Source organism: Lactuca saligna, chromosome 2 (assembly GCF_052625555.1).
Source record: "Lactuca saligna cultivar CGN05327 chromosome 2, ASM5262555v1, whole genome shotgun sequence".
NCBI classification, from domain to species: Eukaryota; Viridiplantae; Streptophyta; class Magnoliopsida; order Asterales; family Asteraceae; genus Lactuca; species Lactuca saligna.
The window spans coordinates 154235372-154259161 of NC_136418.1; the positions used below are offsets into that span (position 1 = coordinate 154235372).

The 23790-nt window shown below is 35.5% G+C and overlaps 2 protein-coding genes across 9 annotated transcripts; both read right to left on the reverse strand.

Annotated features, from left to right (window-relative positions):
* Positions 1-1842: 1842 nt before the first annotated feature.
* On the reverse strand, positions 1843-10194 carry LOC145032214 (BRCA1-associated RING domain protein 1-like). 8 transcript variants are annotated; one of them, XM_078980950.1, is made up of 12 exons: positions 10062-10194; positions 9824-9891; positions 9212-9365; positions 8911-9099; positions 8315-8638; positions 8124-8224; positions 7858-8041; positions 7691-7782; positions 7537-7627; positions 7290-7455; positions 7100-7218; positions 1843-2500 (listed from the first exon to the last, which is right to left on the reverse strand). In XM_078980950.1, the coding sequence occupies exons 4-12, from the start codon at positions 9082-9084 to the stop codon at positions 2129-2131; spliced, it is 1623 nt and encodes a 540-aa protein (XP_078837076.1). In that variant the 5' UTR covers positions 9085-9099; positions 9212-9365; positions 9824-9891; positions 10062-10194; the 3' UTR covers positions 1843-2128. The 8 variants fall into 8 exon arrangements, with proteins under 8 accessions (XP_078837076.1, XP_078837079.1, XP_078837075.1 ...); XM_078980953.1 differs by lacking the exon at positions 9212-9365; XM_078980949.1 differs by having other exon boundaries at positions 8911-9365.
* Positions 10195-19077: 8883 nt separating this feature from the next.
* BARD1 (breast cancer associated RING 1) lies at positions 19078-22556 on the reverse strand. Its single transcript, XM_078980948.1, has 12 exons — positions 22308-22556; positions 22154-22207; positions 21989-22059; positions 21556-21651; positions 20968-21476; positions 20772-20872; positions 20472-20658; positions 20300-20382; positions 20095-20185; positions 19840-20005; positions 19634-19752; positions 19078-19561 (listed from the first exon to the last, which is right to left on the reverse strand). Exons 1-12 carry the CDS (start codon positions 22385-22387, stop codon positions 19208-19210), a joined length of 1911 nt encoding a protein of 636 aa, XP_078837074.1. The 5' UTR covers positions 22388-22556; the 3' UTR covers positions 19078-19207.
* Positions 22557-23790: the final 1234 nt, after the last annotated feature.

Below are 23790 nucleotides of genomic sequence, written 5' to 3' on the forward strand. Positions count from 1 at the left end.
GAAACATTATACGCCCTTGATATTAAGGCAATAAACGGCATGCAGTAATTAATTCCAAAATCCAAATATGTTCAACAATATGAGATCGAGATTCATGAGCAATGTCCTAATTTGCAGCTAATGTTTGGAATCTAATACCCATTTTATCAGGTCAACAATGACTTTATGTCCCTAAAATGCCAAAAAAATAACATCAATGACCTTTTAAACCAAAATAAAATATCTCATAGTGCGTCACTGATATTATCTCTATTAAATACTCTAATTCACTATTTGGGGCATTGGGGATTGTGTATATTAATAGTTGAAAGTTGTTTATTAAATACTCTTATCTACCGGACCGATGTCACCAACAAGTCGTAATGGCGTGTCGGTTTGGTGATGTGAATTTGTTTCTCAATTTGCATTTAACCCCTATATTTACGTATGAGTTTGCGTTTAGCTCTAATATATTTTTTTGTTCTCCATTTGCCGTTGTTTTTTAGAAAATTTTCATTTTAGCCCTTGGTCAATCATAAATAGATATTTTAGAACGTAATAGCTTAAAATGAAAAAGGAAGAGGCACCGAAGATAAGAGTTAATCTATTTGTAAGTCATCTTTTTTGTATCACCGATGTTTGAGCCAATTAAAATTGTTAATTTATTTGTAATTCATCGAAAAAACAACTGATTATTTCTAATAATAAATTTGTTGAGAAACTACAGAAATGAGATATCAATACTAGAGTTTTAGTATTAAATGTTCTTTTTTCCCTTATTGTAGCTTTATACTTTCATATTTTGTTATTACAACATGTACTTTCAAATTAATTTCTATTAAAACATTCTACACTTATTATAACAATAGGTAACATGTTGATTTGAATTATGATGACTTGAAACTACTTAATAGATTTTTATGTGATAACAAAGAGAGCTCTTGGCTCACCGGCTAACAATTCACACCCCTCAAGGAGAAGGCTAACCTTTGATGTCTCTCTTTCTTTCTGGTTTCAAGACCTCACACAAAGAAACATGAGATAATTGTCTCGTGTTGCTTCCTAAATGATAAAATATCATCCCCGTCGGCCCATGTTACTTCTTTCAATTGAGTGTTGCACAACGTCAAACATTAAGATTAAACAATTGCCAACATAGCAGCCATATGGTATGATAACTGGCTATAGACTTCAAAACCTGCTAAATGACATATATATGAAAAGAAAATCGAAAAAACATTCGGTTTTAATGCACCTAAAAGTGAACTTAAGGGTATTAACGTAGCATTCTTTTTTATCTTAATGTTATTGTTCATTACTTTATAAGTTTTTGTATATTACATATGCTTAAAAATAACAAATTAGATTGGGTATAAAATATTTATGCACCAAAACCAAAAACTATGCATTAGATCAAAATGCTTTTACAAATTAGGAAAACTTCCAAAAAAATCTTAATATTTCATACTAATTTATGAAGAAGTCTCAAAATAAAATTTGTTTACGAAAAAATCTTAATTACCGGTAAAAATTACGATTTGACCCCCTTTTTTTTCTGGTGTATCGGTTTCAGTACTCACCCGGTTTCATTAAAGTCACATTACTTTACCATAATTTCATTAAAATCCTATTATTTTCCCATAATTTGGAACTTATTCGTAAATTATGGTAAAATGATGAGACTTTAATAAAACCAGGTAATTAATGAAAACAGTAAACTGAAGAAAAAAAAACGGATCAAATCGTCACTTTTACCGGTAATTGAGACTTTTTCGTAAACAAATTTTAGTTAGAGACTTTTTCGTAGATTAAGGTAAAATATTGAGACTTTTCCGAAGATTTCACTACAAATTAATCTGGCTATTTTTGTGAATGTTATCCGAAACAGAAAAACACATGCTATTATTTGCTAGAAAAATAATAGCATGATCCACTGCCCTTTTCATTCTATTCCACTATAGCTTCAATCTGTACAACTGAATGACGGGTTAAGAGGTACAAGCATAACCACAACACAAGAAATCAACCAAAACCCATGTAGTAGTTTTCTTAGTGTTCTAAGAGTATCTATGCTACACATTACTAGAGGGACAAAAAACACCTGCCACATAACACAACAGGTACACAAGATGGAGGTTATAATAAGACATTACTGGACCCCTGATGTAAAAGGCAGTAAACGGCATGCAGCAACTGATTCCAAAATCCAAATATGTTGGATAATCTGAGACCGAGATTCTTGAGCAATGTCCTCAGCTGTAGCTAATCTTTGGAATCTTATAGAATCTTCATCGTCAAACTCAGAGTGATCTGAAAGGTCAGCATTGTAAACAACCAAAGATACCTGTTTCACATCTTCATCTGCATCTGCATCTGCATCACTACTTGATGACAGTAATTGATCCCTGGCCTCGATAATTGTGCCTCCAGCAGTTGTAACCAACTCCTTGAGATCAGTCTTGTGAGCTTCTACATAATCCCCAACAAAGTAAAATTCCAAATTGTTGAAAAGTTTTGGACCCTGCAACAAAGATATCATAATCAGCTCCTTACACTGCAAATTTTAAACAAGTGATCATTCATCAAAGATGAAAGATTTACTAGATATTCAACTACATTTGACAGCTTATCTACTATGTCTACGCCCTGCCCAGCAAAATACCTAAAAGTCCCTTGAATTCTGACTTAGCTTTAGAAGGCGTTTTAGGATTTATTTTACCACTCCTTCCCCACTTTCTTTCTCATGAAAAGGCAGCCACACCACCACCATTTTTGCAATTTTGGAGCTCAAAACCATCATTTTTTTTGCAAAATCTTTCAAACACCAAAATCACCCACATTTTCAAGGATACAAACAAAAATACCACAGTTGGGGTTGATTTTAAATTGAAGAAAACTTAGGATTTCAACTTTTTGAAGGTTTCTTTTAAATCTTGCATTTTCTTATTTATATCTATCATCTACACCCGAAAAGAGGTAAAAGAAAACGGAGACGATTACCGCAAAAGCATCGAGTAGTCGGGCATGACCGGTATTCATTGACCTTGACCTAGGATGGGAGATATGAGCACCTCCACGAGCATTCAGATCGTGATTGTCCGGCACTTTGGGAGGCAACACACCCAATAGAGCATATACTAGTTGAGTATGGTGTGGATCAGGTTAGCTTTCGAGGATATAACATTGTGGAGACTTTTGAATGACAGAACTGGGGAGGAGTCTTAGATTTTGAAAATACATGCATGTGTGTCGCGTTAGTGTGAGAATGGATGTGGACGCCCTGCATGGATGATTTAGAGGGTGAACCAAAGGGCATGAGAATGATTGGTACAATTAGAGGTCATGATATTGCTATGATCTACCCATGCAGTACCGTTACATAGACACTTGAGGGGAATGCACGAGTGTAAATTAGGATGATATTAGATGTGATATTTACACGGAATAGACTCGAAGGACGGATCAGTTTGTTGATTTGGTGTGGTTGGCAAAGGCACTATAGCATATAGTCTTTCTAAACGTCAACATGTAGGACAACGATGTCGGAGGAGTGAGAACACGGGACAATGTGGTGTTGTATGCTTTGATGAGTAGTTCGATCTTTATTTCTTTTAGATACAATATCTTATGCTTATGCAACATTTGGTGTACATTTGACACCAAGGGCCGGGTGACCACTCTACATGCGTGCCTCATTTCAGCACTCCTGATCCGCGAACTAGGACATAGGATTCGGGAACTTCCATGGGCTTTCTCGTTCAACACTATTCTCATGCCCCCTCCCGTCGCATTAGTGATGAAAAATAAAGGTCATGGAAGTGACGAATCTCATGTCTTAGCTCACAGACAACAAACGTAGAAATGAGGCAAATATAGGGAGTCATCACCTGATCTTTTGAATTTACACCAAATATTACATAGGGCATCCTACGTAAAAGAAATAAGAATAGAGTCGGGCACCACAGCGTCGTGTGTCATTATTGTTTCGACATCGTTGTCCCGCGGGTTGACATTTAGAAAGACAATCTGATGTAGCGCCTTTGCCAACGGCACCAAATCAACAAACCGATGCATGTGTAAACAACACGTCTAATATCATCCCAATCTACACCTGCAGGCCCCCTTAGTATCTATGCAAAAGTACTCCGGGGGCAGGTTCTCTAAATTGTAGGAGTAGAACCCAAAGTCAACATGGAAGTGCTCCCAGATCATTGGGACGGTCATAACAATCTCATGGTCTCTGACTGTGCCGATTAGTCTTATTCCCTTTGACCCGCTCTCTAAATCATCCTTGTGTAGCGTCCGCATCCACTCTCACACTAACTCAACGTATATGCATGTAAAGATCAAAATATAAGGCGCCTCCCCTACAGTATCGCTCAAAACTCAACGTATATTCATGTAAAGATCAAAATATAGGGCGCCTCCGTAACCGTATCGCTCAAAAGCCTCCACAACGTTATAACCCAGAAAGCTAACCCGTTCAACACCATACTCAACCAACATAGTGTGTCAACTCCCAAAGTGTCGGGCAAACACGATTTAAATGCTAGTGGAAGTGCTCATATCTCACATCCTCGGTCGGTACAGACAGTGGTTCCCGACTACTTGATGCTTGTGAGGCAGTCGTCACCATATGAAATAGATGATGGATCATGGATGTAATTGAGAAAGTGCAAGACTTGAAAGAAAGCTCCAAAAATTCGAAACTCGAAGTTTTCTTCACTTCAACATCAGCTCCAAATGTGGAATTTTTTATGTATCTTTCAAAAGATAAGGTGATTTTGGTGTTTGATTGAACAATTTTGCAAAAATAATAGTAATAATAATAACTATGAAAAATGGTGGTTTTTTTAGTTCTACAATTGCAAAAAATTTGGTGGGGTGGATGCCTTTTTGTGAGAGAAAAAGTGAAAAGTGGTCAAATAAATCCTAAAAGGCCCTCTAAAGCCATGTCAGACACGTAGGCATCTCAGACGTGTGGGAATCTCAGACACGTGGGCATCTCAGACACAATCTGGACATTGGAACAATTCAAGGGCATTTTGGGTATTTTATTGGGCATGGCTGGAAAAAATCTCATGTCATCGTCTTAGCCTACATTTGAGACACAAGTGTCTTAGGTTGAGGGCGTTTTTAGCAGTCCATGAGGCATATCAATGACACTGCTTTTAAATGAGACCAAATTGCCATAAGAGTTAGTGAAGCCTTAAAAGCTGATGAAAATCGAAATCCTTGTAGAAGTTCTATATCGAGAGTACTTTTTGAGGAAAGAACTGAATCCATAGGAACCAACCTACTATTTAAACATGAGTATTTTACTTTTGTAAAATATACATAAAAATCCTTATATTTTGGCTCCACTAAAAACACCCCTGTTTTTTTTTAACCATTGGAATCGGCTATTATTTGCAATTGAACATTAGAACCGGCTATTTCTAGGTAATAATAGCAAGTTTCAATAGTTAAATTATAAACAAAAAATATCAAAGGTGGCTTTTTTGTTAAGTTGCCAAAATATAGATACTTTTTTGTCAATACAAAATAATTTTTAACCTCAACTCTTATATATTTGAAGATTAAATTATAATCTATTTTTGCTGACACAACCATAACAATTTGTTTGATTTTTAATATATGATAATAAATAAATATGATTTTTTTTTTAATTATAATTCCATTTAATAAAATATTAAAACCAACTAAAATGTAAAAATATATTGTTATGAAATGTATCATCACTTTTTTTATAATGGAGCTAAATCAAAATTTGATACAAATATATCCACATACCAAGTACTTGGTTGAAAAATCTTCATATGGGTTGGTGTGTATCATAATCACGATTAAAAAATCTGCAGATAAAAATTTCTTGCCAATTGCATAAATAGGTTTTTAGACAAGTATGAAACCATTGTTGACATTGGTAACCATTATGAAAATCCAAGAAATGTATCGTCACTTTTTGATGATGAAACTAAATAAAAATTTGATATGAAATATGCATCCACATACCAAATACTTAGTTGAAAACAATGCATGTGATTCATCCACACATCGATAGAGCAGATGCAAAACAGTCTTGTCTACATGACATATTATTCTTGTGACAACTCAGCAATAAATATTCTTAATTTATATACAATATAGATTACAATATACCACGTTGATACCAATATGCCTACGATTTTAAAAATCCAAACAACAAACGTTATATAGTCTTCTTTTTCTCTTGAATTTTCACAATAGTTACTAATGTCACAGTGGTTTCATACTTGTCTAAAAACCTATTTATGCAACACGCAAGAAATTTTCATTTACAAATCATCTTCCTTTTAATCGTGATTATATAACAACCTATATGAAAAATTTTCAAACAAGTACTTGGTATATGGATGTATTTCGTATTAAATTTTGTTTAGTTCCATCATTAAAAAAGTGACAATGTATTTCATAACAATATATTTTTACATTTTAATTGGTTTTAGGAATTTATTAAATAGAATTATACTTAAAAAAATTGTATTTATTTATTATCATATATCAAAAATCAAACAAATTGTAATTATTGTGTCAGCAAAAATAGATTATAATTTAATCTTAAAATATATAAGAGTTAAGGTTAAAAATTATTATGCATTAACAAAAAAATACCTATATTTTGGCCTATTAACAAAAAAGTCACCCTTAAAATCTTTTGTTTACAATTTAACCATCGAAGCTTACTATTGTTAGCGGTTCCCTGGAAATAGCCGATTCCAATGGTTAAAAAAAATCAAGGGTTGCTTTATTGTCAATAGAACCAAAATATAAGGATTTTATGCAGATTTCCCTTTACCTTTTGTAACATAATTTATTACACTGCTATGGTGTTGTACACTTGATTAGGTTTAATTTTTAGCTTATTATCAACTTATTAAGCTAATGTATTGGCTATATTCAAATCTTTTAAAATTAATTGTGATACAACTTAGATAGGCCAACTAGTCCCTAGTTTACCAACCGACCCAAGCCTAGCAACCTTTGCAACATTGATTACTAATGATGATTTCCTAAACAAATTGGAGGATATAACTTCCATGATCATCCATTAATTTTAAAGGGGAAAGATTGGCCTTACATTATTTAGAACTCTTAGCCTCCCAGCTTTGGGACCACCAGTACAGCCATGGGTATCTAGATGAACCTCATATGGTTCTTCATTCACAAGACACCCAGCTTCCATACAAGCTTTTACCCCTGAAAACATTACAAATATCATTAAAAACTAAAAACCATCAACCAAAAGACATCAATATCAAAAACCTTACATTCTACAGTAACAATCCATACTCCATTCAAAATGGCCATCAGAACTTTATATGTCCTTGTGCATGCACCATTTGAATCTGTGGCAGCAATGACATGGGTAACATTAGGTTTCCAGTATCTGAACACTACTCCCTGATTATTGCTTGCAAAATCAACCAGCAAACACTGCAATTTCAAAGCTGTGGATTAAACGGGACCCACGATGAACACACATTGATTCTAACAAGAACAGCTTTTTATCCCAACCTTTTCTTCTGTAGAAAGATCCGAACCACAAAACACCAAATTTTGTCCATCATCCAACGGTGTTGTGCAGGGATTCAGATGTGTAGATGTTCTGTAATCAGAATGACAAACATAAACAAAACTACACAGAAAAGTTATATAAAAAAACTGATACCTTTTCTCAATGTCTTGCTTCCCATCATCTGCCTCCATTTCGCTTGGAAATTTCATTTTTCTATGCTTTGGACACAACATTAAATAGGTGTCCTATAAAAGGCATAAAATTAGAAACCTTGTAATGAGAATTATAACAGCAATAAGTGTGCATAAATAGTGGCTTACATCCCATCTGCACTCAGGAATGTAATATGCACAAGGCACATGATAACTTCTTTGGCATGTCTCCATATAGCAGCCAAGACCAGCTCCCTTTTTACCACAGCTGCTGCATTTAAGCTTGTTAGCCCTTGACACTTCTGATTCTAAATTCTGAATAATTCCATCCTTATAGTAAATCCGAGGAGCCCTGCGATTGTAAATATCATTTGTAATCTTCACACAACAAAGACTTCTTTCAATCTTGTAAGCTCAATAACAATATAGCATACCACTGAATACAATTTCTGTGAACATGTGTAACCTTAGAGAAGTTAGCCAATGACCCCACTACTTCCTTCCCTTGGGCAAAAGACACAAATGGTCCACTTCCCTATACAATATACAAAATAACCTATCAAGATTCTTATGTCATCTTTTTTTACACAGACGAAAGAATTTGTCTCTAAATTCTAAAACTCACCTCTGTCTGACTAGAAGAATGACAAAAGGCACAAGGACGTTTTTTTGAATTCAATGCATCCTGCTGCTCACTAGAAAGAGATTTTTCAATCTCAGTCTCCAATTTAGAATTGACTGTAGCTAAATTTTCAGAAGCCAAGACATTTGTCTGAGGATGACCATTTATTTGCAAACCCGTATCTTTTGACCCTTCGTTTGTTTTCCTTTGCCTTTTGGCTCCAATGGTTTGACTTTTGGCTCCAGATGTGGATCTAGTGTTTGACTCTAGATTCATCCCATTAGCATCATTCTCAACTGGTCTCTTTGGTGAAGATCTTACAGTATTCTGAAAGGGATCACCAACTAATGTTTGTTACAATATTATGACGACTATACAAAAACATGTTTCAGTATGATTCATAAAAACAATGATTATATTCCAATCAAAATTTATCTTATGCAAAAGTATGTATACATATTAGACATTCAAATCAAGAATATGACCTAGGCAATGTGTTATTTATTCCCATCTTTCAATGTGTAACGGTTTGTTTTATAACTTATCCCTGTTTTTTTATTTTTTAATAGAAATAATACTTACTAAAGCTGCATTCTTACTAGACTATCGTGTGCAGCTTCACGATCTCTGTTTAAAGCCGCTCTTCCTGTTCTTGAAAGTGAAATTTCAGCTTCAGCAGCCAAAATGAGGCTTGCTGCTCCTACAATTGTTGTGAGAAAAATTGTGCTACAATCCTTCGACCAATCATCCGATGATGATGAAGATGATTCCATCTTTCAATTCTTAAACTTATATGATAAACAATTTTTTTAGAAACAGAGAGTTAAATTATGTTTGTGTAACAAATTTGGAGGGGTAATGAGTATTTAGAGTAATTGAAAAAGAAAAAAAGAAAAATACTTTTTCAACTGTCAAAAAAGAAAAATAACAGAAAAGAGAGAGGTGTTCCCGTGATGTTGTGTGGCCTCACTAGGTGGCAGGGTGTTCCCGTGTGGGGCCGCCATTGCAAGGTAGGACCCCACTGTGTGCAGGAGAGGCATAAGATTTTGCCTTACTGGATAAAGAATGAAAGATAGAATTAAAAGATAACTAAGGTGTAAATAAAAGTAGTCGTTACTACATTTTGCTACACACTTATAAGAGGTATGCTTGTAAAGTGTAAAGTGTAAACTAGAATCACTGTGACCTTGTAACTAAATAAGTAAACATGCAAGAAACATTTACTAGAAGCGTGTGGAGTGAAGTATGATTCTACACAGACCACAATGGGCCAAGAAAGAGGAAATACGTTTATAGATGTAGTCAAATGTTAACGTTCGTCTTAATAAACAGCAGAATGAGATTACTGAAGTGAAAGGTATGTATCTTAAAATATTTAGCAATGCAAGTTGCTAGAATTCAAAACTTAAAACAACAATGGTCAATTTTTCATAAGCAATCGCTAACGAATGAACCAAATTTGCATGAGCACACAGCATCTAGGGTACCGAAAAGAGTGCAGATGATTCTTACAAATTCCGTAACACTGCTCGCTGAAACAGAGACTCTCTGATCCTTGAGGTTCGTTCTCGTTAACAGATCTACAGAACAGTAACAGTAACAGATGCAAATTTGCTCAGGCACACCAATCAAAACTTCTATATACAAATTATAGTGAATTGATCATACATATCACGAGGATTAGGAAAGCAGAACATCTAACCTAAAGAGGAGGATCAAAACCGTAATAGAATTGAATTTAGCAAATTACCTTGGGCTTTCTTGTCGACATTGGAGGAGAGTCCTGGTCTGGTGCTCATTTTTGTCGCATATTTGTCTAAAAGGATAAACATAGATTAAAGACTGGATCCTTGGGGCTTGGTCTATGGGCCAGGGAAGCTACCATATCTGCCGTTGTTTGGACCGGACTTCGAAATTTACCAGGCAGGTCGCCGTTCTGTAAAAAAAAAAAAAAAAATTGTTGGTCTTAAATTATTAATGTTGTCTCAAAAAAAAAAATGACATTTTTAAGTTTTATCACTGAATAAAATTGGCCGGGTAACATTTGGTTCCAATTTAGATGTATTTTAATTATAAAAAAAATCTAACAAAAAAAAAAGTTTATTTATAAATTTAAAATTTATCAAACAATTTAAGGAAAATATCTTTATCTAAAAAATACAAATCTGATTTTTTATATAAATTTTAGCAAAAGTTTTTGTATTTTATAAACTCATCAAAAGTAAAGAAAAAAATTAAACTCTAAGAAACCTAGTAATTGTATTGCTCGTCTTTTGTTGATTTGAGTATTTCGTTGATTGCTTACTATAGATTAAGGTTAGTATCTCATCTCCTTTAGTTTTCCAACTATGATTGTCGCTTGATTGCTTAGTGTCTTCTCTCTTTCTTTTCGTGTTTAATGATCCACAAAGTTAATCAATGAATAATGAAACTGAGAAACTAAATGTTATTGATTTATTCTTTTATGAATATGTTTGATAGGGTTCGTCCATGCATTATTGCGCTGTTTGATAGGGTTCCTCCATGTATCGGCTTGATAGGGTTCCTTCATCTATGATCTATCTATATTTTATTGTTTATTGTTTTAGGCTTTTTAGCTTTTTAATATATAGGGCAACAGGTCACAATGGTCAAAAGCACGGCAATAATGCATGAACAAATTTGGGGATGGTTGGGCATGGCTTTTAATATATTATTATAATATATGAAAAACATTGAGTATTTTTTAATTCCACTATTATTAGCATAATTTATTTAAATATTACAGTTTCTGAATTTGTATATAAAGAATAATCCTTTGAATATCATAGACTTATAATTTTAGTATTTAAAACATAGTATTTAAATCATAGTATTTAAATCATATTAATGGATTGGTTATTAACACTGGCAATTGTTTTAAACATTAAATTTTTAATAAATATTACAAACATATATTGTAAAGTTATTAATATAGATTTTTTTTATTTATTTAAGAAAAACATGGTTTCATTAGAAAATTTGAATCGTGCTCTTCTAAACATAAAATAAAACAGAAAGAAGCGCGATTTATTGATAGTCAAAGATGATTTATGGATCCATTTATTATCAAAAAAAGTGTTGGAATATCATGGCAGTAAAGAATCAGTTATGGGAGAACATAAAGAAAAAGAAGAAATTGAATTGCATGTGCCAGAAAATATAGATGATATGAAACTTTAGAAGAACCTATAGAAGAACTTCACAATATTGTGGAAGAACCTAAAGAAGAAGAAATTGAACTGCAAGTGCCATAAAATATACCTTGTGTAGATGAAGACATAGACACCTTGAACGGCAATGATGATGACAAAGAAGATATTCCAGTGAATATTTATGATCCTAGAAACTGGGACATCCTTGATACTAAATGAAGAGATTTACTAGTGAAAAATGGTCCTATAAGAGATATATTAACAAGCAAAGGTCGTAAAGATGGGGAAAAATATACGTTTTTGTGCTAACTTTTACGATAAATACTTACTAAATAGGGAGAAGCATCATAGAGATTGACTTGTGTACTCTAAGGATCTTGATAAAGTATTTTGTTTCTCTTGTAAGTTGTTTATGAAGAAACCACAAACAAGTACTCTAGCACATGATGGGATAAACGATTAGGGGCATCTTTCTCGTACGTTGAAGATGCATGAAAGTAGTGCATAGCATATTTATTAGATGTCTCTTTGGTTTGACTTACGTGTAAGGCTAGAAACTAACAAAGTTATTGATAAAACTTTTCAATACAAAATCAAGAAAAATACCAAATATTGGAGGAAGGTATTAAGAAGGTTGATTGCATTAGTGAATTTTTTATCAAATAAAGTTTGGCATTCAGTGGAAGTAATGAGAAGTTATATGATGAAAATAATGGCAACTTTATGGCTTTAGTTGAAATGATCGCAGAGTAGGATTCAATATTGGTTGAGCATATTCAAAGGATACAAAATAATGAGATCATTATCATTATTTGAGTCACAAGATACAAAACGAGTTAATTTTTTTGCTCACTTCTGAAATTAAAGATACAATCGTGAAAAGAGTTAAGGAACCAAAGTACTATGCAGTAATATTGGATTGTACTCCATATATTAGCAAACAATAACAAATGACACTGATATTCATGTGTGTTGATGTATCTTCCACACCTATAAAGGTTGAAGAATAATTTTTGCAATTTTAAATTGTTTGTGACACCATAGTGCAGGGGCTATTTGACTCATTGCAAAGCTTACTACAAGATCTTGATCTTGACATCGATAATATCATAGGCCAAAGTTATGACACTTGATCAAACATTAAGGGAAAACATAAGGGTGTACAAAGGAAACTTTTTGATATTAATCCTAAAGCATTTTACACCTCGTGTGCTTCAGTTCTCTTAACTTGACATTCTCGTATATGGCAAACTCTTGAAAATGTAGTAAAGTTTTTTGGAGTTGTTCAACTTATTTATACATTGTTTGCTGATTCGACAAAAATGTGGAAAATTTTAAACGACACTTCACCAAAAGGAAGTCTCACTTTAAAATCATTGTCAACTATAAGGTGGGAAAGTAGGATCGAAAGTGTGAAAGCAATAGTTATTCAAGCTCCTAAAATAGTAAAAGCTCTGCATAAACTTGTTAAAGAAGAGACAGACATAAAGTATGAACTTGGAATATTTAACTTTATAACAGGTATGGTTATATGTTATCATATATTGGCAAAAGTAAATAACCTAAACAAACAACTTTAGTCTAAGACTATGTGTATTGATGAGGTAATGAGTAGTGTAGGAGCACTTATTGAGTTTTATAAAGACTATCGAGAGAATGAGTTTGAGAAGGCTTTGGACTCTACGACAGCTATAAATTTTGATTTGGAAATTGATTCAGTGTTTGTTGAAAAAAACAATAAAAGAAAATTTGTTCAAAAAAGACGTTTTCATGAGAATGACGTTGGGTCATCAAAGTCGGTACATGAACTTTCACCTCAAGAGTCATTTAGGATTCAATATTTTGTATAGTAAATCAAGCTATTGGTTTATTGGAGCGAAGTTTTGAACAATACAAACAATATGAAGCCATTTTTGGTTTCATATTCACAACAGAAAAGTTGAAGTCAATGAATACTAGTGAGTTAAAGGCAAGTTGCAGAAATCTAGAAAAGAGGTTGCAAAATGGTCATATCTCATACATTGATATGAGCTGGATTTGTTACAAAAACGTTTACTAGTTGGACACAATACAACTAACAGAATACTAAATTTCTTAAAAATGATGAACACTTATCCAGTTTCTTGTCTAGCATACAAAATATTGTTGATTGTTCCAATTACAGATGTATCAGCGAAAATAAGCTTTTCAAAACTAAAGCTTTAAAATCTTGTTTGCGTTCGACCATGTCTCAAGAGAGATTAAACGCTTTGGCATTGATTTCGATTGAGAACGAGTTTCTTGAGAATATTGATTATAAAAGTCTTATAGATGAATTTGCTTCTAAAAATGCTAAATAGTAATGCGTTGTTTTTTTTCTTTTTTTTTGAAAAAATCTTTGTAATAGATTCATTTGATTACTAATGAGTGAAAACATTATTTTGTGGTAGTGAATTTATGAGATGTTTGTTAGCAACTTTATGTTCTGAATTAGTGGTAGCAAATATAGTTAATAATATTTACAAAAAAAAATTATGGGGCCTCACTTTAGTTTTTTCACAAGGCCTCCGAAATGTCAAGGTCGGGCCTAATAGTTGTATGGGGAGTTTAATCTCATTAAACTCAAAATCCTCATTGTGGGTTAATGACATGACACTCAATAGAGTATGGAGTTGAATCCCCATTGAACTCTACACTCTCTCTTCACACACATATACACATAAATGATACGGCAATCCATTAAATTGTATGAAGTTTAATGGAATGTAGAGTTTAATAGTAAAATTGTATAGTGGGTGGTATGCACATGTGATAATTCATTGAACTCATATGAATTAATTGCATTGGAGATGGCCCAATTTTAAAGATGTTTTTACAAAATCAGCCTCGATTTAAAGAAATTATCCCAATAATTACCAATTTTGCAATAGGTCTAAGAGATGGGCATCTCGTTATGTTTTGGACTGGGACAAAACTGCAAATTTGGCCCTTGTGGTTTGCAACAAAAAAACAAACAAACAAACAAATAATAATAACAACAGTGGATGAGGTTCAAAAAGTTTATGACTTGCATGAAAGGTACAAAATCAAGAATTTTCTGTGGTTTTGATCTCAAAACTAAGATATTCCCATGGTTTTTGTCCTTGGCAAACCTAAATAGATGTTTTTTCCCTTTTATTTTTTGTTTTACATTATTTTTACCTTTTTTAATGTTTTGTAATTACAAATGAAAGGAAATATATAAATACAAAAAATATACACCCCACCACTACCCCACCCCCACTCCACCATACATTCTATATCTATTTATCTTTTTCTTTATAACCTCCAAAAAACACAAACCCACTTCAAGATTGAGTGTAAGCTTCATTCCAACCCACCATTCCTCCATCCCTATTTCTTCGTCAGAAAACCCAAATAAAAAAAACCCATTGGGGACTACCACCTCTAACCTGCAACCTGATCAAAAACACCCACACACATTAAGAATCGATTTGTCAAAAAACCAACAAAACTTACCTTAAAAGCTTCAATTCGTCTAAAATACAACCAAATCACTGATGGTGGTCATGTTAAGGCTCTCCAACATACTGATCTGGTGGCTATCTGAATAATGGTGGAGGTGGTGTGGCTCTTCGGCTACCAGATTCTTTGCCACTCATGAATGATGGTGGTGGTGATGGTGGGTTTGATTTTCTTAGTTCTTCCTTATTTTAATCTAGATTTCACAACTGGCTCAAGAACGAATCAAGAGGTGCATTCGATTCTCGAAATCCCAGATTTCACTCCTCATACAACATCTGTCGTTATAAAAATCGAAACCCTCACCCCAAATTGGTTGTCGGCCATGAAAGTCGCCATTAGAGTAGCAACTCGGTTGGGTAAGCCTTGGGTTCTCGATCCAGCTGTCGTCAGAGGTTCTAGCTTCCGTTTAAAGGCATGTCTTGGGCTAATTGAACTTAAACCCACTATGATTCAAAGAAACATGTATGATCTTATTGTTCTTTCCATAGATTCTATTGGTTCTGAAACAGCCCAAATTTTATAGAAAATTTTTAACTTTTAATTTCATAAATATCAACCACAAGATGTCCAAAAATCCTATTGCATAGCCATATTATTTTAAAGTTCAGAATACGAAAGCAAAAAATGAAATCACTGGAGAATGCACGTCGTGACTGCTCCTCCTCATCTAACCAACCTCGGACAATCGCCCTTTTATGACCGATCTGTTTGCAGTGGAAACAAATCAAGCCGTTCTTGGGGCAATCACGACTCATGTGACTCAGCTAGCCACATGCATAACATGCTAAGCCCGCTGCTCGACAGGCTCCACTGTGCGGCTTACCACACTTGGCACAACGAACACGGCCCTACTTGCCCCTGCTGGGAGGATTGGGGGTCTTAGGCTTCTTGGCCTGACCCACTACTATCTGAACCTGCTCCGGTTTCCGCTTCGTGCGGAGCTCTAACTCAATTTCCCATCCACGGGCCTTCTCCACCATCTCATTCAAGGTCTTGCACCCCCGAAAAGCCCACAAACTCACAGATATCATCCCTCAGCATGGAATGATACCTCGTCTTTTTCATCTCTTCATCCGCAGCATACTGCGAAACCAATAGTGCCCTCTCCCGAAACTTGGTGGTGATCTCCGGCACAGTCTCGGTAGAATATTGTAGATACTGGAACTCTCTCACCAAACGTTGCACCTCGATGGACGGTGCAAACTCCTGATCAAACCTCATCACAAACTCCTCCCAAGACATCTTAGCCACACCCGCGGATCCCACCTCGCAGGTCACGTCCTCCCACCAATCTCGTACTCAATCCCTCAACATACAAGATGCAAATCACACCTTTTCCGCCTCGGGGCAAAAGCTCATGCGTTGGGTATTCTCCATGTCTGTCACTCAGCGTCGACTAGTGATGGGATCCCTAACCTGTAACTCCCCGAACCTAGCAGGTATATTTCGAAACTCGCCTTCTTTTGATTATTGTCTTTAATATCCCTCAGAGAAGTTATGTTGAGTCCCGCCAGCAACCGAAACCCATACCCTGTCGCACTTAGTTAATAACCCACAACTATCCCTCACAAATAACATAACTCAACCCCTGATTCTCCCTTCCTTCCAATTCTCCCTCTTTAACCCTCTACTTGTGCTTTCTTGATCAAGTCCAACTGTGGTGAAACAACAACCATCCTCAAACAAACATCTTTAATGGGTGCACTTGCTGCCTTGCGACGCAAGACATTGGCCACAACATTGGTCTTCCATGATGGTACATAATCTCACAGTCGTAATCCTTCACCATGTCTAACCATCTATGTTGTCTCATGTTCTAAGTTCAACTGATCCATCAGATACCTCAGACTCTTATGATCCGTGTAAATAGTGCATCTGACCCCATACAAATAATGTCTTAAAGTCTTAAGGGCAAAAACCACAGCCCCCAGCTCCAGATCATTTGTAGGGTAATTCGTCTTGTAAGGCTTCAACTGCCTCGATGCATAAACAGTCACATGCCCCTCTACATAAGCACTATGTCTAGACCCAAAATTGATGCATCACAATAAACCACAAAGTCATCTATACCCATCAGGAAGGGTCAGAATCGGAGCCTCACATAATCTTTGTCTCATGGTCTCGAATGTTGTCTGTTGCTCAGGACCCCACCGAAAAATAACATTCTTCTTTGTCAATTAGGTCAAAGGAACAACAATCTTGAAGAAATTCTGAATGAATCTCAGGTAATATAACCTACTAAACCAAGGAAACTACAAACCTTAGATGGTGTCTTCGGAACCTCCCACTGCATCATTGCTTCAATCTTGGCTGGATCGACCAATATACCATTCTGGTTGACAACGTTCCCTAAAAATTGCACCTCAAGCAACCAAAACTCTAATTTGGAAACCTTGGCATAAAGTCTGTCACTCCTCTAAGTCTCCAAAACCTATTGCATGTGCCCTGCATGCTGCTCCATGGTCTTAGAGTAGACCAAGATTGCATCAATAAACACTATCACTGACCGATCCAACATCGGCCTGCACACCTATTTCAGTAATCTGTGAATGTTGTCGGTGCATTGGTGAGCCCGAATGGCATCACCACAAACTTGTAATGACTATAACGAGTCTTGAAGGCCGTCTTCTGCACATCCTCATCTTTGACCCTCATCTGATGATAACTCGATCTCAAATCAATCTTGGAGAACCAAGACACGCCCTAAAGTTGGTCGAATGAATCATCAATCCTTAAAAGTGGATAACGAATCTTCATCGTCATCTTCAACTCTCGATAATCAATACACATCTTGTGCAATCCATCCTTTTTTCCACGAACAGAATCGGTGTTCCCCACAGTAAACTGCTCAACCTGATGAACCCCTTGTCTAACAACCCTTGAAGTTGTGTAAACAACTTGTGCATCTTCGGTGGTGCTAGGTGATAGGTCGTTCTGGCTATTGGTGTCGCACTCGGAATCAGATCAGTCCTAAACTCAACTTGCCTCTCAAGAGGAACCCCCAGAAAATCCTCGAGAAACACGTCTACACATCTGGAAAATCTCGAACAATAGGGACATCAGTCATTGTCTTCTTATCCACAACCAGTGTATCCATAACATAAGCCCCAAAACCGGAGCATCCATGATGCAAATATCTTCTAGTCCTCACAACTAAAATGAAGGTTGGTACTTGCCGAGTGTCATCACCATGAATAATCCGTTCTCCGCACTTAGGGGTCGAACTCTCACCAGCTAATGCTTGGAATCTAACATAACTCCATCCTGGCTCAACAGGTTCATACCTACAATAATCTTAATCCCTCGCAGAGGAATAGGGACTAGATCACTTCTTCCATAAAAAGTCGAGAACACAACCATGTTGAACACTCAAAGCACTCACAATACGATCGTCTACAATCTCTACCTCTACAGGATAATCCAAAGCTCCCGAAGTATCACTAAACTTCTTACTAAGCACAACAGATACAAAAGATCAGGTAACACCCAAATCAAACAGAACATAAACAATCATACCCTTGATTAAAAACGTCCATATACATTATTAAATAAAACATAAACATAAACAATAAAAGCAATAAAGATATAATAAACATACATATCAATGACAACATCTGGCATTGTTCAAGCCTCCCCGACCGTCAACTAAAAAGCTTAGCTCCTCACCACAAGAGCCTTTATCTTGACCTCATGGCCATCACTAATCTTCAACATAGCTGAAACAAGGATCTTCACCACTCCACCTAATAGGCTAATAGTATCTACATTCTTATAGAACACCTTAATTTTCCATAGAACATCTTAAATATATTTCTAAATCCTACTTACAACAATGAATCAAACACCAATGCTCTTAGAATAAGCTGTGAAATATTTATAGTTTGAAGTATAGAGTCCATTCAAATATAATGCACAAAACATTCAATGGCAAACTAAAACATAATCAGCCGTTCAACCAAATAGCAAAACAAGTTGTGAGAAAGATAATAGCATAATCCTTTGTTTTTTCATTTTATTCCTTTATTGGTTCATTTTATTCAACAAACCAAAGGGTTAAAAACCTCAAACATAATTAAAAACAAAAAAAAAAAAATCAAAACCCAATTGGCTTTTTTTATAATTTTAACACTAGTCTATGCTACACAATAAATAGTGACCAAAAAACATAGGCCACAAAACATGTATGCAAATGACTTTTAAACACCTCAAAAAAACTAAATTAGACCTTTGTAAAAGGCAATAAACAGCATCCAGCAATTGACTCCAAAATCCAAGTATGCCCAACAATCTGAGAACAAGATTCTTGAGCAATGTCTTGAGCTACAGCTATTCTTTGAAACTTAACAGAATCCTCATCATCAAACTCAGAGTGATCTGAAAGGTCAGCATTGTAAACAACCAAACATTCCCACTTCACATCTTCATCTCCACCATTACTACCTGACAACAACTGATCCTTTGCCTCAACAACCATGCCACCAGCAGTTGCCACCAAGTTTAAAAGATCACTCTTGAAAGCTTTTACAAAATCCCCAACAAAGTAAAACTTCAAGTTGTTGAAAAGCTTTGGACCCTGCAACAAGATATCATAATCAGCTCCTTACACCATGAATGTAAAAGGGTAAAACTGTAAAAATGGTCTTACATTATTTTTTACTCTTAGCCTTCCAGCTTTGGGCCCACCAGAACACCCATGGGTGTCTAGATGGACTTCATATGGTTCTTCATTCACAAGACATCCAGCTTCCACACATGCTTTTACCCCTGAAAACATAACAAGATACCAATAAAAACCACAAGAGCAAGAACATCAACCACCAGGGGTAAAATGGTCAAGATTGGAAACCTTACATTCTACTGTAACAATCCATTTCCCATTCAAAATGGCCATAAGGACTTTCAATGTTCTTGTACATGCCCCATTTGAATCTATGGCAGCAATGACATGAGTCACATTTGGTCTCCAGTATCTCAACACTATTGAATCATTACTTCTTGCAAATTCAATCAAAGATGACTGCATTTTCAAAGTTATAGATTAGTAGATACAAAAAAAAAAAAAAAAATACATCTTTGGCAAAAATAAAAACAGCTTTTTATACCAACCTTTTCTTCTGGAGAAAGAGCTGAACCACAAAATACCAAATTATGTTTAGCTTTCACTTGTGTTGTGCAAGGATTCATATGAGTAGATATTCTGCAATCATAACAAAAAAAACAGAAAAATAGATAAAAAGGAGTAAGAATACCACATATACATATAAGTAAGTTAGAAAGTAGTAACAATAATGTATAATAATAAAACCAATACCCTTTTTCAGTGTTTTTCTTCATTTTCTTTTCATGTGGAAATTTGATATGCGTATGATTTGGACAAAGCATCAAAAAGGCAACCTAAAAAAAGGGATAAAATTAAAAAAACTTATGATAGAATTATAACACCAAATTCAAGTTTAACCAAATGTGTATAAATGGTATCTTACCTGATCCCATCTGCAATCAAAATTGTAATATGCACATGGCACATGGTAAGTTCTTTTACATGACTTCATATAGCAGCCAAGAACAGCTCCTTTTTTACCACAGCTGTCACATTTCAGCTTGCTAGCCCTTGCCACTTCTGATTCTAAATTATGAATAGTTTCATTCTTAAAGTAAATCCTAGGAGCCCTGAAATTGTAAAAGATCAAATGACAAATGTAAATACTCCTATGTAATTTTCCAACTAGAAATATTTAGTTGAAGGTTGTAGAGATTATAGTACTCAAAAGTCAATAACATACCATTCGATACATTTTTCATGAACATGGGTGACCTTAGAGAAGTTAGCCACATTACCCACTACTTCCTTCCCTCTGGCATAAGACACCAATGGTCCACTCCCCTACAAAAAATATAAAAAAATAACATAAGTTTTACCTTTCAAGATTTTGATTTTATCTCTTTTAGAAAAGTGAATAGTTTTGCTTGAGAGCTCACGTCTGTTTCTTCAGAAGAATTACAAAAGGCACAAGGACTTCTTTTTGAATCCAAAACAACAGATGTGTCATTTATCCCATCGCTTGTTTTCTTTTGTCTTTTGACTTCAATAGTTTGACTTTTAGCTCCTGAGGTGGATCTAGGGTTTGACTCAAGATTTGTCCCATAAGAATCATTTTCAACTGGTCTTTTTGGTGAATGTCTTACAGTGTTCATTTGCTTCTCAGTCGCCACATGTCCTGTTGAATCAGAAAGACTTGGTTTATCATCAACAGTGATGTTGAACTTTTGTTTCTGTCCACTTTCTGGGGTAACACATTTTTTAAAAACCCTAGTGGCCAATTCTTCAGCAGGAGTATTTAATAAAGTGGGTTTAACAGTTTGTGAAGTTGTAGATTGCCCATTGCTAGAATTCCCTGATTGTACAATCTCAACATTCTCATTTCTTGAATCACTGTTAACATCGATCTTAACAGAAGCAGGGGACTGTGCTGATACCCGAGTAACATCTGCAGGAAGAAAAAAAAATCAAGTAAATCCAATTCAATATTGAACGAAAAAAAGTAAATTACTAGGGTTTTTTCTTACCAGATTGAACAGGACGAAAAAGATTTGCATTGAAAGTACGATCAATATCCCTATAGATGTTTACAATGTTCTCCATGAAAGACGCAGGCTTTACCTCTGCATGATGATACAATGAAAGGGACAATCATATTAAACCAATCAGAAAACAAGCACTAAATTTTTTCATCCTAATGTCAACAAATGCGCTGACTTTTTGTGATTTGCTTTATAAAGATCAAAGTAATTAGCACGTTCAGCATTCGGTTCAGTATTAATGAAGCATTTTGAGAGATGTCCATTTAGAATCTCCATCCAGCTTCAAATTCGATTTGTGTATAAACAACAAGGTTTTTTCTAAGAAAATTGCAGTCCATGATTTGGGATTAAAACGGAAAAAAGAAGAAAACAGAAATAGGCACGCGACAGACCAAGTTTTCCTTTTTACCCTACATACCTCGATCGATATACTGATGTTTACAAGATGGACACTCGGACCCAGTCTCCACTGCTTTCGGCATACACGAACTGTTTTCAAAACGACAATGAGCCAATAAAATTAGTAGTCTTGCCCTATGAGCTATGAGAAACAAGTGTTAAAATAAAAAGAATGTAAACTAACTTGCAGAAAATGTGATTGCAAGGTAGTAACACCGGTCGATTAAACAACTGAAGGCTGCAAAACAACAGTCGCAGACATTGCAGTATCAAAAGTTAGCATTCCGTAGCCTTAAAGAAACATCGATCTAACTAAGGTATACGGAAATGAAACGGACCAAAGGGGGCATTTAAGCTCGAGGCCGAGTTTTTGGAGATGAAGCACCCATGGATTGAGCAACCTCTGAGCTTCTTCCATCTTGCTATAGCTCTACTGTAAATTTCTGCAGGTAATGATAGTGATGTGATTTGAGGAGGAGATAGAAAATTAGGGCAGTTTAAATATATTGGGGTTTAGGGTGTGGCATCAGCTGATTTTTTGGGGGTGAAAAATAGCGGGATAGCTGCCGCCGAGGGGTTGAAACGAGGCGCCTATTTTCAAGTTTTTGTTCCACCATCTTTTTAGATACCAAAATCCCGCCAGGTACTCCCAAGTCCAATTTGTGAAAATAACTTGATAATTTAGAATTTTGGTTTTTATGGTATTTCAGTTTCTATTTTTCTAAATTCGATCCAAACAAATTACACCTTAACCTCAAACAGTGAAACTTTAAGGTTGCGTTTAGTTATGGAAAAACAATTTTTATTTTCCGTTTTTTGTTTTTCCTTTTTGATTTTCGTTTTCCGTTTTCATTTTTCATTGAAAAATTTGGAAAACGCGTTTAGTTAAACTTATTCATTTTTTATTTTCAGTTTTAGAAAATTAGAAAACGTGTTTAGATGTGTATTTTTCTATCGATTTTCATTTTTAAAAAACGGTAGCGGTGGTAGGGTGTGGATGGGGGCAGTGACGGTAGCAGGTCGGCGGCGGTGGTGGTGATGACAGGCGATGGTGGTGGTGGCGGTGGTAATTGTGTCAGTGGTGGTGATGGTGGCGGGAGCGGTGGTGGTGGTGCTAGTGACAAATTAATGGTGGTGGTGGTGGTGATGGTAGTTCAGTGATTGTCATGGTGGTGTTGGGTTGGTGGCGGTGTGAGTGTGTGTATGTGGGGGTAGGTGTAGGTTTGTGTGTATGTGGTGTGTGTGTTTGTGAGGGTGGAGGTGGGGATAGGTGTGGGTGTGTGTGTATGTGGGTGGGTATGTATGTGTGTGTGTGGGTTAGTGTATGTGTGTGTGGGGGTGTGTGTGTATGGGTGGGTATGTATGTGTGTGCGAGGGTGGGTATGTATGTGTGTGTATATGTGTGTGTTTGTGGGTGGGCGTGTGGATGTGTGTGTTTGTGGGTGTGTGTGTGTGGATGGGTATGTATGTGTGTGTGGGTGGGTTGGTGTGTGTGTGTGTGGGTATGTATGTGTGTGTGAGTTGGTGTGTGTGTGTGTGTGAGTGGGTATGTATGTGTGTGTGTGCGGGTGGGTATGTGTGTGTGGGGGGATGTTAAGGTAGGGTAGGTATAGGTGAATGAGGTGGAGTGGGTGTGTGTTTATAGAAAAATTTTGAAATTAGAAAAATGTGGAAAACAATGATTATCAGTTTTCCAAAATTTTCCAACTTCTTTGTAATTTTAGAAAACGGAAAATTTTCATTTTCAATGAAAAATTTAGAAAAATAGACTAACTAAACGTGTTTTCAAAATTCTCATTTTTCTTGGAAATTTTTTCCAGA